The 12805-nt window shown below is 37.3% G+C and overlaps 2 protein-coding genes across 3 annotated transcripts in view; one reads left to right on the top strand and one right to left on the bottom strand.

The window, feature by feature from the left end:
• The window catches only part of LOC113674742 (short transient receptor potential channel 5), a 29113-nt gene that overhangs the window by 10631 nt on the left and 5677 nt on the right, over positions 1 to 12805 (top strand). For both annotated transcript variants that reach the window (XR_016184040.1, XM_089197684.1), the window contains exons 2-5: positions 1785 to 1890; positions 3183 to 3304; positions 11291 to 11488; positions 12285 to 12489. Coding sequence is in view for 1 of the 2 variants with exons in the window: in XM_089197684.1 (XP_089053810.1) it covers positions 1803 to 1890; positions 3183 to 3304; positions 11291 to 11488; positions 12285 to 12489 (613 nt within the window). In the remaining variant the exon portion in view is untranslated. The remainder of the gene's footprint in view (positions 1 to 1784; positions 1891 to 3182; positions 3305 to 11290; positions 11489 to 12284; positions 12490 to 12805) is intronic.
• On the bottom strand, positions 6729 to 8719 carry LOC149049973 (uncharacterized). The gene is made up of 2 exons (XM_089197685.1): positions 8383 to 8719; positions 6729 to 7139 (listed from the first exon to the last, which is right to left on the bottom strand). The coding sequence occupies exons 1-2, from the start codon at positions 8717 to 8719 to the stop codon at positions 7078 to 7080; spliced, it is 399 nt and encodes a 132-aa protein (XP_089053811.1). The 3' UTR covers positions 6729 to 7077.

The following is a 12805-nucleotide window of genomic DNA, read 5'->3' on the forward strand; positions in this document are numbered from 1 at the left end:
TGATTTCTTATCTTAAATAAACAAATATCACTGTAATGCTAAAAACTCAGTGATATAAGTATAAAGAGACACTTTTTGAATATATCTCATTTGCGGATGTAACCATGGGGAAGGGGGAAGATAAAACTTTCTTCGGATACAATTCGATGCTACAGAAACTTTCGCAGGTTTCTAAGTCGAAAGCTTTTGTCAATTAGAGTACACATACACCACACGTGTGCTCTAAAACTTTGAAATTTAGTGGCCGCTCCTAGATATTTTTTTAATTAGCGCACCCAACAGTTTCAAAACATTTGTTGTTTTATAACTATGGCCACTGGAATTTCTACACTATACATCGACACGGTAGAATCTCGAGCCTGATTTGCAAATTTGAAAATAAATGTGTCGTATAGTTCAACAAAACAAAATGGATTCCCTTTCGTGTTTGATATTATCACGACGAGTCACTAAAATTTTTACTATGAGAATTTTGGGCGTTTGCAACACTCTCGCTTGCTGCCTGATTTTCATACCGACAAAGCAAAACGGGTCTGGTGGTTAATTCCGTCGTACGAGTAGAGAGTTTGCTCGCTGTCATAGATCGATTTTGATAACGGAACGAGCAATTAATTTTACTTTTTTTTAACAACTATTCACCGAAGTATCGGAGGCTAGTGGTCGATATTTACCGAGTTACGAAGCGGCGTGGTAAATATCCACCACTAGCCACCGACACCTAGGCGAATATGCTGAAACAGTGAGATAATATAGCACAAACTTGAATTATTTTAACTCATTTATTCCGGCAACAATCACAATTTTTCCGGATATAAATCTAGCGCGATTTACTCGGAGGCGAATAGCAAAGGATATTAAGAGTCTGAATAGCCAATAAGAGCGCTTCAAACGCTATCCGCTGTTTTAGTATTTCATAAATAATGATACACAGCTACATGGAATCTTATTTGCGTAATGAACCGATCAATGTAGTGACAAAGTGACAGAAGAACCCCCTTCCCTTGTGATGTGATTATCTACAGATAAGGGTCATAGACCCATTCATCCATTCATTTGCATAGCTCGAACATGAAAACTTCGTGCAGCATCGCTTTGTACACGTATTCACACGAGCATTTTTTACACTTCTTCCAAAATCCCCCAAATAGGATTACGAAAGATGTAATTTGTGCCTTGTTGTGTAATAAGGTTTCGTTCTCGTTTAAATTTATTTAGTTATTTTTTTTTCTAAAATCTTGTTATGTTCACACCAGGTTTTACTTAGAGCCGTACTTGCATACTTCCTTAAGTAACTGTTATCTACTTGTGTATCTCATGTTATTCATAGGATACCCTAAGACCCAGAGGGTGGCACCATTGCTTTAGTTAGGGGTACACGTTCCTCATTTTTTTCCACCTGCTGGTTTTTAGGGTTTTCGTGTTCGGCTTGGTTTATTTAGTTTTTTTTCCATCGTAATTATAATAAACTCTTGTAAATATATTGGTGTTAAATTAACTGTACGGTGGCTTGGCTAGAAAACGCGCCCAGATATCAACACCTCGAATGTCCGGTTGACTAAGGGAAGCAAAATGTTAAATATTTCACAGCTGAGTGCTACGTGTTATAAAATTAGTCATATGGGACAAAACTAGATATGCAGCTAATTATAGATGGTTTGTTCTTTTGTTCAATTCGGTAAATTAGACGTTATGCATGCTTGCATCCTACTGATGTACTTGTCGACCGATTTCGCCATGATCACGTTAAGTTATCTTTAAGAGATAGTCAACTTTCATTGATCCAGCACGCTTACAACGGCGAGATGACTGAACTGATTTGTCAAACAGTGATAAACGAAGAAGATGGACGTGCAGGTGACCCCCTCAGGATGACGACAAAGCTGAAAGAAGGTAAAGCTGTTCGCGCTTGTACAGAATGGTGGTTTTATCGAAAATGCGTCCCTGTCTGTCTCAACTAATGTTGCAGATGCTTTTCTTCTAATTATTATTTTCGTGGGGCTGTGAGTTTGTAGGTTTGTTTGTCTATTTTGCATGATTTCTTGATTTTTTTTTGGTGACTAAAGCTCTAAAACTCCGTAATTCCGGCACTCAGGCCATTCATCACCATATCATCGAGACAGCCCGGTTGCCGAATTCAAGCCACGATATGAGTGGTATTTGATTCATTGCGGCAAAATTACTAGCTTCTTACTTATATCCCCCCAGGCTGTAATTAGTGACACCCGTTTTAAAATACCGTCTTGTGAATGAAAGAAAGCCAGTAAAGCTGATTTACCCGGCAGGATAGTATCATGGAAACGAAGAAATGCACATAAGGGGGTTAGGAAAGGTTGAGAAGCTGAGCGAGTGTTATGCCTTTAAAGAAGCAAAGCAAATTTTTTTCATTCATTCTAGTGATATCTAACCAACACCGTTCTAGTAATGTATTGACACGTAAGCACGTTAAGCCAACAATGATCCTCTTTGTTCCGAAGAATATCAAACGTTTTAAACTCAAACTTCTCAAACTTCCGATACAGCGATTTATTTGCCTTTATCAGCATGTAGTTGACAGTCAATCATTACCCGCCAACGTACTGTAAAAGCCGTCTACTATTTGTTAGCAATGCAAGGTAAACGCATGCATGTCTGCTAAGGCAAACATGCGTGCACACTTGGAAGTTTTTAAGTACTTTAAGTTATAATTAAGTTAATCTGATGTAATCATACATCTTAAAAAAACAGACCCTTACAAATTTAAACCGGACCAATAAGTTTCTGATTTTTCTTTCAAATACCAAAATCCGAGTGAATGATAGACCCGACAGACTGGTGCTTGGCTTTTTTTCAACGCCGTGCATGACTGAATCCCCATCACAGTTTCCTCTTACTTCGTAAAAAAATTTACCCTAATGAAAAAATTATAATAAAAAACTGAAAACCTATCATTTCATTTTCGGTTGGTGGTGTTGTAGTTCTTAGACTGAGGTAATTTAGAATAAAAGGAGTTTCAGTTAAATGAGATCATATTTCCATCCATCTATTCCAGTCACCAGAATCTCCTAGGCCCAATTCGACAATAATAGGACTTAATTTAGAGCTTTGGTTTTATATGAAATTTTCATGAATTTATACAGGCGATGTTATGTCTTCTAGCTTTGGTTAATTCTTACAAGCAAATTTCATGTCTCCCTGACGTACAGGTGAAGTAAAAATCGAACGCCTCCTTGAACAATTTCCAGAGGATACGGTGGAAGAGATTAAAGATGTCATTACAGCTGGAAACTTATGCTCCTGTCAAAATCCCTGGAAAACATCCTTTCAGGTAAGTCAATCCAATAAGGGAATAGTAAGTACGAGGCCAATAACGAAAAAACAAAAACACGTAGGGTCAAAGAGGCTATTCATATAAGACTTCATCCCAACAACATCGATAGAGATAGCGGAATTGACAATTCCGAAGCTTGGATACCCACGATCAAACAACACAACAGCCGATTTATGAGGACCTATGAGGGAACACCATCTAACAACCGGAATAATACTAAGAAATCGAAACTAATCGAAATGCATCAATAACAGCATATCAACGTGCTACAAATAGTGACAAGTAAACAATAGATCTCATCGCCTGATGAAGACTAGCAGTATTTCAGTCGAAACGTCGCGATCTACATCAAAAGTGACTCTATCGTGAGACAAACGAACAAAGTTCGTCTCCTATCTTACACCACGATGAACAATAAGCACATATATTATTAAAAGGTTTCACTGAAGTTTTTTTTTTTTAAATTTTTTTTTTAAATTTTTTTTTTAATTACAAACACAATGCTTACAATACAATATGAAACACCACTTACACTAATTACAATGCTTATTTACATTACTCTACTTACAGTCACTAATAATTACACTACTTACAGTCACTAATAATTACACTACTTACAGTATCCAGCTCTATTAACAACACAATCTACTAATTATGCCATTACATACAAAAAGTACTATTTTCTTTTAACATTGCACAGTGACACATACCGGCGATGGCGACGCCCAGTTAATTCTCTAACAAAAATAAACAACAATAAACTAATAAACAAGGAAGAATATGAGATCTAAGTTTATGCATTGGTCTTCCATTCTTTTCCTTAAAAAAAGGGCAAACAAAATTATATGAGAAATTCCCATCTAATTTGAAAATCGCGAAGCTTTCTGTTTCTTATAGCAATTATTTTTTCAACTTGTTTTTTAACTTCAACCTTGTGCAAAAACAATCTAAATATTGGAGAGGTGTTATTTTTTCTACATTCCCAAATAGTCAATTTCCCTAAAATTATCAAATAATTTAACAGATCATTCCTCTGAAGTAAGCCAACCATAATATCTTTTAAAGACAAAATTAAATATTCGCCACTAAGATCAAACCACCAGACTGTAAATACGTTCCAAAAAGCTTGCACAAAGGAGCAGTTAAAGAAGAGGTGGTACAGATCTTCCGTATAGGTTCCACAAAAAGAACACTTGTCCGAATCACTTAACCCTATTTTGAACAATTTATCGTTTGTAAACAAAATGAAATTCAATACTCTGTATTGAAACGACCAAACATACGTTTCGCTCGCAACAAGATAAGGAATAGAGAAAACTTCCTGCGCATTTGAAAGCTCAAAATCCGCTGTCAACTTTTTAAAGCCATTCGGGATTCTCGCTTTACTTGTTATCATCGTAGAATAAAACTGTTTACACTTTGCAGTATATGCATTAAAAGATTTAGACTTATAATCAAAATTCATAGGATCGAGATTACCCGCTGTGGGGATGGGGCAGGAGCTTTTTGATTTCATATTAATAATAGAAGATCTCAAGGCTGTCCAAGTCAGGAAATTAGTGTTAAGTCCTTTTTGCTTAAAGAATTCATAAGAACGCACATTGTCAACATCGAACTGTAAATCATTCAAATAAGTTATGCCCTTGTCAAAGTATGTTTTATAAAAAACAGGTTTATTATTAATTCGTATATCCTTATTATTCCAAATTACATTTTGAGAATAATTCACATCAGAAAAGGAGCATCTAAAATCCGCCCACCATCTTAGAAGCTGTAAGTAAAACTTACTAAGACTTAAGTCAAGATCATTTACATCATAGTTACATCTAAAAAGAAAACATCCTCCGTATTTTTTTAAGTTGTATTTGAGATAAGAAATCCAGGGCCCTTCCTTCTCAGCTATGAGACGCGGAATCCAGGACAATCTTAATGCTTTAATATGTAGCTCAAGGTCTGTGAGATTCAGTCCACCATTCTCTAAAGTATTTATCACAGAAAGCCTTGTGACTTTATCAGGGCCTTTCCACAAAAATTTGTAGATCATTTTCTCCATCTGTTTAATAATTTCGGGTGGGGTTTCTATTATTGAGGAAACATATAATAATTTTGGAATTAGGAAAGATTTAATCATTGTTACTTTGCCAAATAGGGAGAGACCTCTGAGTTTCCATAAATTAATCATTTTTTGAACTTCATTTAATCTATCCTGGAAATTTTGTTTTATAACTTGTTCTTGATCACAGGAGAAGTGAATACCTAGGGTCTTAACACCTGTACACCACTCAAGGTCCAGAGGTGTTTCTAAAGAATTTTTGTTTTTTCCAACCCACATAGCTTTGGTTTTAGAAAGGTTCATTTTTAAGCCAGAACATTTTTCGAAGTCATTAAGGATTTGTATTACTTTTTCGACTGATGAAATATTTGCTAGAGTAGCTGTCATGTCGTCGGCGTACAACAGAGACCTAGTTTCATCTTCCCCGATTTTTATGCCTTCAATATTCTCATTTGTTCTTATAGATATCGCCATAATTTCAATGGCAATTAAAAATAAATAAGGCGACAGAGGGTCTCCCTGCCTAACACCCCTTTCTAGTTGAAAAGGAGAAGAGAAAAAACCATTATTAAGAACACAACCTGAGAGGTTATTGTAAAACGTTTGAATCCACTTCATGAAGGAGGGTCCGAAATTAAAACACTCTAATGCTTTATAAAGAAATTCATGTTCTATGGAGTCAAAAGCTTTTTCAAAATCAATAAACAGTAAAACACCTGGTAACTGTAGTGATTCAGTATGAGCGATAATGTCTAAGATTGAACGAGCTGTTTCCCCAATAAACCTACCCTTCATAAAACCGGATTGATTTGCATGGATTACAGAGGGAAGAACATTTTTTATTCTATTTGCGATGACCTTAGTTGCGATTTTTGAGTCGACATTAATCAACGAGATTGGTCTCCAATTTTCCAAAAACATCCTGTCCCTTCCTTTTTTGTCGATCAAGGTGATGATCGCCTGCTTTTGAGAATTTGACATTTGCCCTAGCTCAAAACAATGATTAAAAACTTCAGTCATTAATTCACCAAAAGAATTCCAGAAAATTTTATAAAATTCAAAAGGAATTCCATCATTTCCAGGCGTCTTCCCCGTGTCAAAGGTATCAAGTGCTTTAACACATTCCTCTATGGTTATTTGACCCTCGCAGCTTAATCTTTCCTCTTGCGATAGTCGTGGAATATTCGAATTTCCAAGAAAGTGATGTAATGAGTCAGATTGGTCTACCTTCAATTTGCTACTATATAAGTTCTTGTAATACTCCGTAGCGGAATCCAATATTTTTTGATAGTTTTTAGTAATGACTCCACTTAAACAGAGCTTTCTTATGTGTTTCCTGGTGTAATTTCTTTTTTCTAAACTAAAAAAATATTTAGTACTCTTTTCTCCGTATTCATGCCACCTCGCCCTGGCACGCACAATTAATCCATTAGCCTTTTCCTCATAAAAATTTTCCAAGTCCGCTTTGCATTCATCAAGAATTTTTTCGACCTCCTCACAGGGGGCCTGCTGAAACTGTGCTTGAGCAATTTGCAATTTTCTTTGCAGCATTTCTTCTCTCTCCCTTTTGGTCTTAGCTACTTCTTTTGAGTAATTTATGCAAAAGAGTCTGACTTTATATTTAATCCAATCCCAAGCAACTCTCACATCTGAAAATTCCTCCCCCTCTTTTTTCCATTGGTCTAGCTTTTCTTTCATCTTTTGAACAAAATTTTCATCAGTCAATAAGGAAGTATTCATTTTCCAAAACCCCGGGCCTCGCTGACATTCTTCGATTTCCTGTAGATGTAAGAAAATTGCTGAGTGATCAGACCTTATTGCTGCAATGATGTTGACATCTTTAATCAAGTCCTGAAGTGAATTTGAGATGAGCCAATAATCTAATCTACAAAAAATAAATGGAGATTTTTGGGACCATGTAAAGCTTTTTGCTTGGGGAGTTTTTACACGCCATACATCATGCAAATTAAATGTTGTTTGTATTTCTTCAATGCGTTCAACAACTTTCTTCCTTAATACCAGTATCCCACCTTTTTTGTCCAGTAGCGGATTAATGGGACAATTGAAGTCACCACCTATTATTATTTTATCTTCATAAGCGAGACCTTCTTTCCTTAGAACGTCAATTAAATGATCATAGAATTGCACAGCTTGATTATCATTGTTTGGACCGTAAACATTCACTAAAAAATATTTTTCATCATTGATTTGAACTTCAATACTAATATATCTCCCATTGGGATCAATGACTTTTTTAATTATCTTGCAATCAAACCCCTTTCGAAAGAGTATTGCAACACCCCTTGAACCACTACTCCCATGAGCGAGCTCCAGAGGGGCACCCCATTCAGCTTTCCATTGTTTCTCATTGTTTCCAGTTGAATGCGTTTCTTGAAGAAAAATAATATTTGCATTTTGTTTTCTGCACCATGCAAAAATTGCGCGTCGTTTCTTAAAATTGCTCAAGCCTCTAACATTTAATGAAAGCATTCTAAAATCACTCATTTCTGCTATGATTTTTCTTATTTGGTACGGAAAAAACCTGGAAGACCATTTGCCTTATAACACACCTTTGAATAATTATTTGCATCGCTCTACACAAAGAAACGAAAACACTGACACAAAAATATAAACACATAGTAAATAATTTAGCTTGGAAAATAATATCAAATTTCAAATTTTCATCTTTCCTCCTGAAGGAGTGTAGCATCCTTTCTCTCCCCTTCAGCCGCACTCGCTCCAAACCGATAAATATTAACTTAATAACATGATTGACAGTAATTATGGCTTCCTATAAATGTATTTTATCATTTGTCAAAAAAAAAAAGATTAACAAAGAGCGGCCTTCGAATTCGTGAAATTAAATGAAGAGCTAGATAATTCATCTTAAAATATTGTAGACAGTTCTAGAGCAAAGATAGTATATTTGATAGTAAAGCAATACGCGATCAAGTCCAGTAGTCGGTTTAGCTGGTGTTGGCATTTTCAGCTTGCAGGTAGAAGGACTTAAGTTTTGACTCACCATTCAATTTAAAAATGATCCTGGCCGGTACGCTCCAAGGAATATAGGCGAATTGGACATCTTCTCGACTACGGATTTCATTCAGGTGCCTCTCTTTAAGCTTTTTGCGCTGCTCCCTCACAGATTTTGATACGTCGTCTGAAATGTATAGATTTGCTTCATGGAAAGGATTCTCTCTTAACTTAGAGGCCGCATTACGCAAGATGTATTCCTTGGCGGTATATTTTAATAAATATACGTGAACTGGCCTAGGTAGAGTTGCACCACTTGTAGGACTTTGCCTTTGTTTGATATTTGTGCGGTGGGCCCGCATTACTTCTATCTCCTCTAGGCCCATGTGTTCCGTCAAGATCGAAGTTACAAGCGCTAAGCAGGACGAGTCTTTTTCGGCACCTTCTGGAATGTTCCAAATAACAATATTATTTCTCTTAGAGCGATTCTCCATTTCTTCTAATTTCTTCTCAAGTAGTTCCACTTGTACTAAATCAGCTTTCTTCTGCAAGGTTTGTTTCACTGCTTCCATTTCTTGGTTCATCCCTTCTAAACCTGCGGATAATTCGCTCGTTGTAGTTTCAAGCGTTGTCAGCTTCGTTAAGATAGTATCATGGCGACTTTGGCTCGAAGCTTCCAACTTATCGATTTTTTCTGCAAGACTTTTCACCAGGCGACTCAGCTCCGCAACGTTTTCCGCCGACATGGTAGACTGAACTTTAAGCTTCTTTCCTGAGCGCAGAATACTCATACTAAAAACTTTGAAGCCATTTTAGATACTTTTCGAGCAGAGCGCGGAACGGCACGTCTTACTACCTCGAAGCCTGCCCAGTCTCGGTTTCACTGAAGTTGACTCAATGTCATTTAGTGATAGTTAAACCAAACGACTTCGAGGAACCTTGTTTTATTTATCCGCAGGTATTTATATATATATACATGCTCACTAGTTTTTCTAGTTTGAGCACTCTGGCATGGCTTAAGTGATCCCACATGTGTGAGATCACTTGGGGTGGCTTTACTGCCTTACCTCCATCCTAGCATCAGCACTGCACTGATGAGGCCCAGAAGGCCGAAACAGTACTGTCTGCAGTTACATATATATATATATATATATATATATATATATATATATATATATATATATATGTATGTATGTATATATATATATATATATATATACATATATACACATATAATATACATATATTATAGCCTATGCTGGGAGCAGAATGTTAAGGTCGTTTCAGTGGATATTCGGCGACTTATTTAACAAATAGAGAAGCCTTGTCTCTGCCCTGTTCTGTTGTAAAGCACGCAAGAAGCGATTAGAGCACGAAAGAAGTGTGAGGAGAAACACTCGACCACGTCTCGTGTTTCTCCCCACTTCTTGAGTGCTCTAGCCGCTTCCTAAGTGCTTAACAATAGAACAGAGCACAGTCAAGGTTTCTCTGTTTGTTTTATAGTAAAGAATCTGTTAAATTCTCCACGCATTACTTTCAATTTTCCAAACAAACTTTATTCTAAAGTGAACAACAGTGTCGTCAGCATGCTCTATACTCTCATAAAGCACGTTACAATGAGCCAATCAGAATTCCTGTTAGAATGGCTCAAACAATCTACTTGGCTGTACAAGATTGAAGCTGTCAAAAATGTTAGAGCATCAAAGTTAAAAAACCATCACAGTTCACATTCCACAATAGTTTACAAACTTAATGGTATAGCAGGTCGAATTTAACTCTTTCTCCTGGAGCCTTTTAGTCTCTAATACAGAATCTGAAAGTGAAATGTTAAGTGAAATCCGGCCGAATTGTGGCTCATAAAAACACGCAAGTTTTTTACGGATAACAATTAGAAAACAAACTATTCAAGCGTGTGTTTAATGAATGAACGACAGCCGAATTTACCGGAATATAAAGATTGCTTGGGATGACAGCGCCGTAAAACTCGGCATCAGTGTCTTATGTGGCCTTCCACTCAACGCCTCGGAAAGGATATCAGAGCAAGCTCTTAGTTGTACTCTCGAAGGGCGGCCGATGTAATTTCTGACGCTTAATTGAATGTGATGACCGGAGATCGCCATGATCAGCTAGCCGCATTGGATCTCAACACGACACCGTTATGATTAGTATGAGTTTTAACAGTTACGCCAGTTTGGCTATATTTTTTATCATTCCTATTTTGTTCTGTTTTGTTTTTGAACACGAAACTATACATACTACACGAGTGTTAGCTGCCTTTGATTTTTATTACCCTAAGTAAGCTTGCAATCTAACCGAGTGTGAAAACCTTCAAAACTCCGACTGTCCATTTCGTTTACTCTTTGAGGATTCTCGTTTCTGCTCACGTTATAATAACGTCAATTACGGCGCCTGGCATTTTTACAAACCTTTGTTTGGTTCTTCTGTTGCTATTTGCCAACTTTCCTGTTCGGAAATTTCACTTTCAATCACAGAAAAATAACTAGGGAAAAGTCCTGGAGAAAGCCGGACATACTACAATTTGGCAGATAACGTGACAGCCTTAGTTCAGCTCTATGCTCTATACTCTCATAGAGCACGCTCTTTCAACCAATGACAGCACGCGTTACATCCGAACTTTATTATAAAATAACTGATATAAAGCGGAAAGTCCTTAACGCTGTGAAGACGTTGTCCGTTTCTGGAACTGCTTGCGAAAAGGTGTTTCCACTAGGAATCCAACTAATTAATACTAGGTAACAGAGGACTGGGGATAACAAATGATAGAGCGGTCTATATACCGAGTGTTGTAAGACCAGATTTAATAGGTCAGTGGCAATTACGCTTCCAATTAAAACAGAGGAGCATCTCTAACGATCACTACTTCAAGTTCAATTGCAAGGATTCAAATTTAAAAAGATCAAACTTTTAAATAGTTTTTTTTGCCATCTTAACAATAGTGTAATGCAAAGCTCAAGAAAGTTGCCCAAGAACGAGATGAGAACGCGGAAATCCTCAACAATTTGGCGGGAAAGGTTCAAGACTTCTCCGTTGCGTTGATGGACCAAGTAACCCCAACAGAGGAAAAATCCATTGTTAACAATGCATCTTTACTTGATAGTATAACTCAGCCAGCAATTGACTACCAACAGAAGAAGGTGAGTGAAGTTCCTGTTATTATTGTCTGTTATCATTATCCTCAGTGTGATTTTTATTGTTATTGTATCCGGCAATCAATGTGATGATTATTGTTGCACTTATTCTTCGACATTTCCGTTTGTCGTTGCTTGTGTCAGTAATTCTTGTATCAAAGGGGAATAACTGATAAACTGAAAACTTCAGATAAGCCAGCAGGACTAGTCACATAGTTAATTCTCCTGAAAGTATGTCATTTATCCAGACATGTTGTCCTGTGGTACCTGTCGTACGCAACAACTGACATCTGTTCACGCGCTCGCACGTTAGATAATTCGAATAAATTTATATCACTATGGGACGGTTAAGAATCAATCAGCGGTTTGGGTACGGAACGGCTCAAACTTGGATACGAAACGACTCAACCTTGGGTACGAATCGACTACATTTGGATACAAAACGACTGGGTACGAAACGACCATGGGTAAGGAATGACCGCACACCATTTTTTCTAGCTTTGCAATGTAAAAATTAGTCAGTACACTAGCCCATACACTCTTCTCAGCCGCTCGGGATATTACTTGAGCTCGCTGTTAGTCCATCAAGGGACGAACAAGACCGACGAGTCATCTAAGGGGCAGGATATTAGTCTGGGCGGGTTGATCTTCTGCCGTAAATGTGAAGTTAGCTGACTATTCCAATCCAAGAGAGTAGGCAGGGGATGGTGGATACGGATGGCGGCCTCAACATACCCCATGACGTCTTGGCATTAATCTAACGTATACCTTACCAATTCCCCTCACATCTAATTACTTGCAGTTTATTTCTCATCGACTGGTGTACAGACTGTTTAAAATTAGATGGAAGCGGGGTTTGCCATCCAAATATCGACAAGGAATGAAGGCGAGATTGACGGTGATTTCATTCACCATACTGGAGACGATTTTGACTCCCATTTTACTTCCCCTCATTGCCTTTTTTTCCTACAAGGATCAGACATGTCTGGAGAGAAAAATGCTCAGAGGTATGGACACTTCCTTCGAAAACAGCCATTGCACAACTTCGGAAGGCCTACTCTAGGGCCTTGGCACACATATAATTTGGTGACTGTAAAAGAGAACTTCTACTTCACGGCTCTTTTTTAAATAGAAAATAATTGAAATCTCCAAACAAGATAAGTTCATGAATACCAGAATACCGGCCTGTATCAGATTACCATACTTAAGAAGATCAAAGATTAACTACTACCTAAGTAATTTAAAAGTTTTTTTTAAGGACGAGCAGCTTTGCAAACTCAGGGTCTTACCTAAGGCCGGAGGGAGTTCGTCACGACTACTGTT

This window comes from Pocillopora damicornis, chromosome 2, assembly GCF_964200805.1.
Source record: "Pocillopora damicornis chromosome 2, jaPocDami1.2, whole genome shotgun sequence".
Classification (NCBI taxonomy): Eukaryota; Metazoa; Cnidaria; class Anthozoa; order Scleractinia; family Pocilloporidae; genus Pocillopora; species Pocillopora damicornis.

What these genes read in the sequence shown, in the direction of transcription:
- LOC149049973 (XM_089197685.1), bottom strand. Translation starts at nt 8,719, where the DNA reads ATGGGCCTAGAGGAGATAGAAGTAATGCGGGCCCACCGCACAAATATC. An exon ending in GATCATTTTTAAATTGAATG is followed by an intron (nt 7,140 to 8,382) that starts GTGAGTCAAAAC and finishes TTACATCTACAG; the next exon opens with GAAATCGAAGAATGTCAGCG.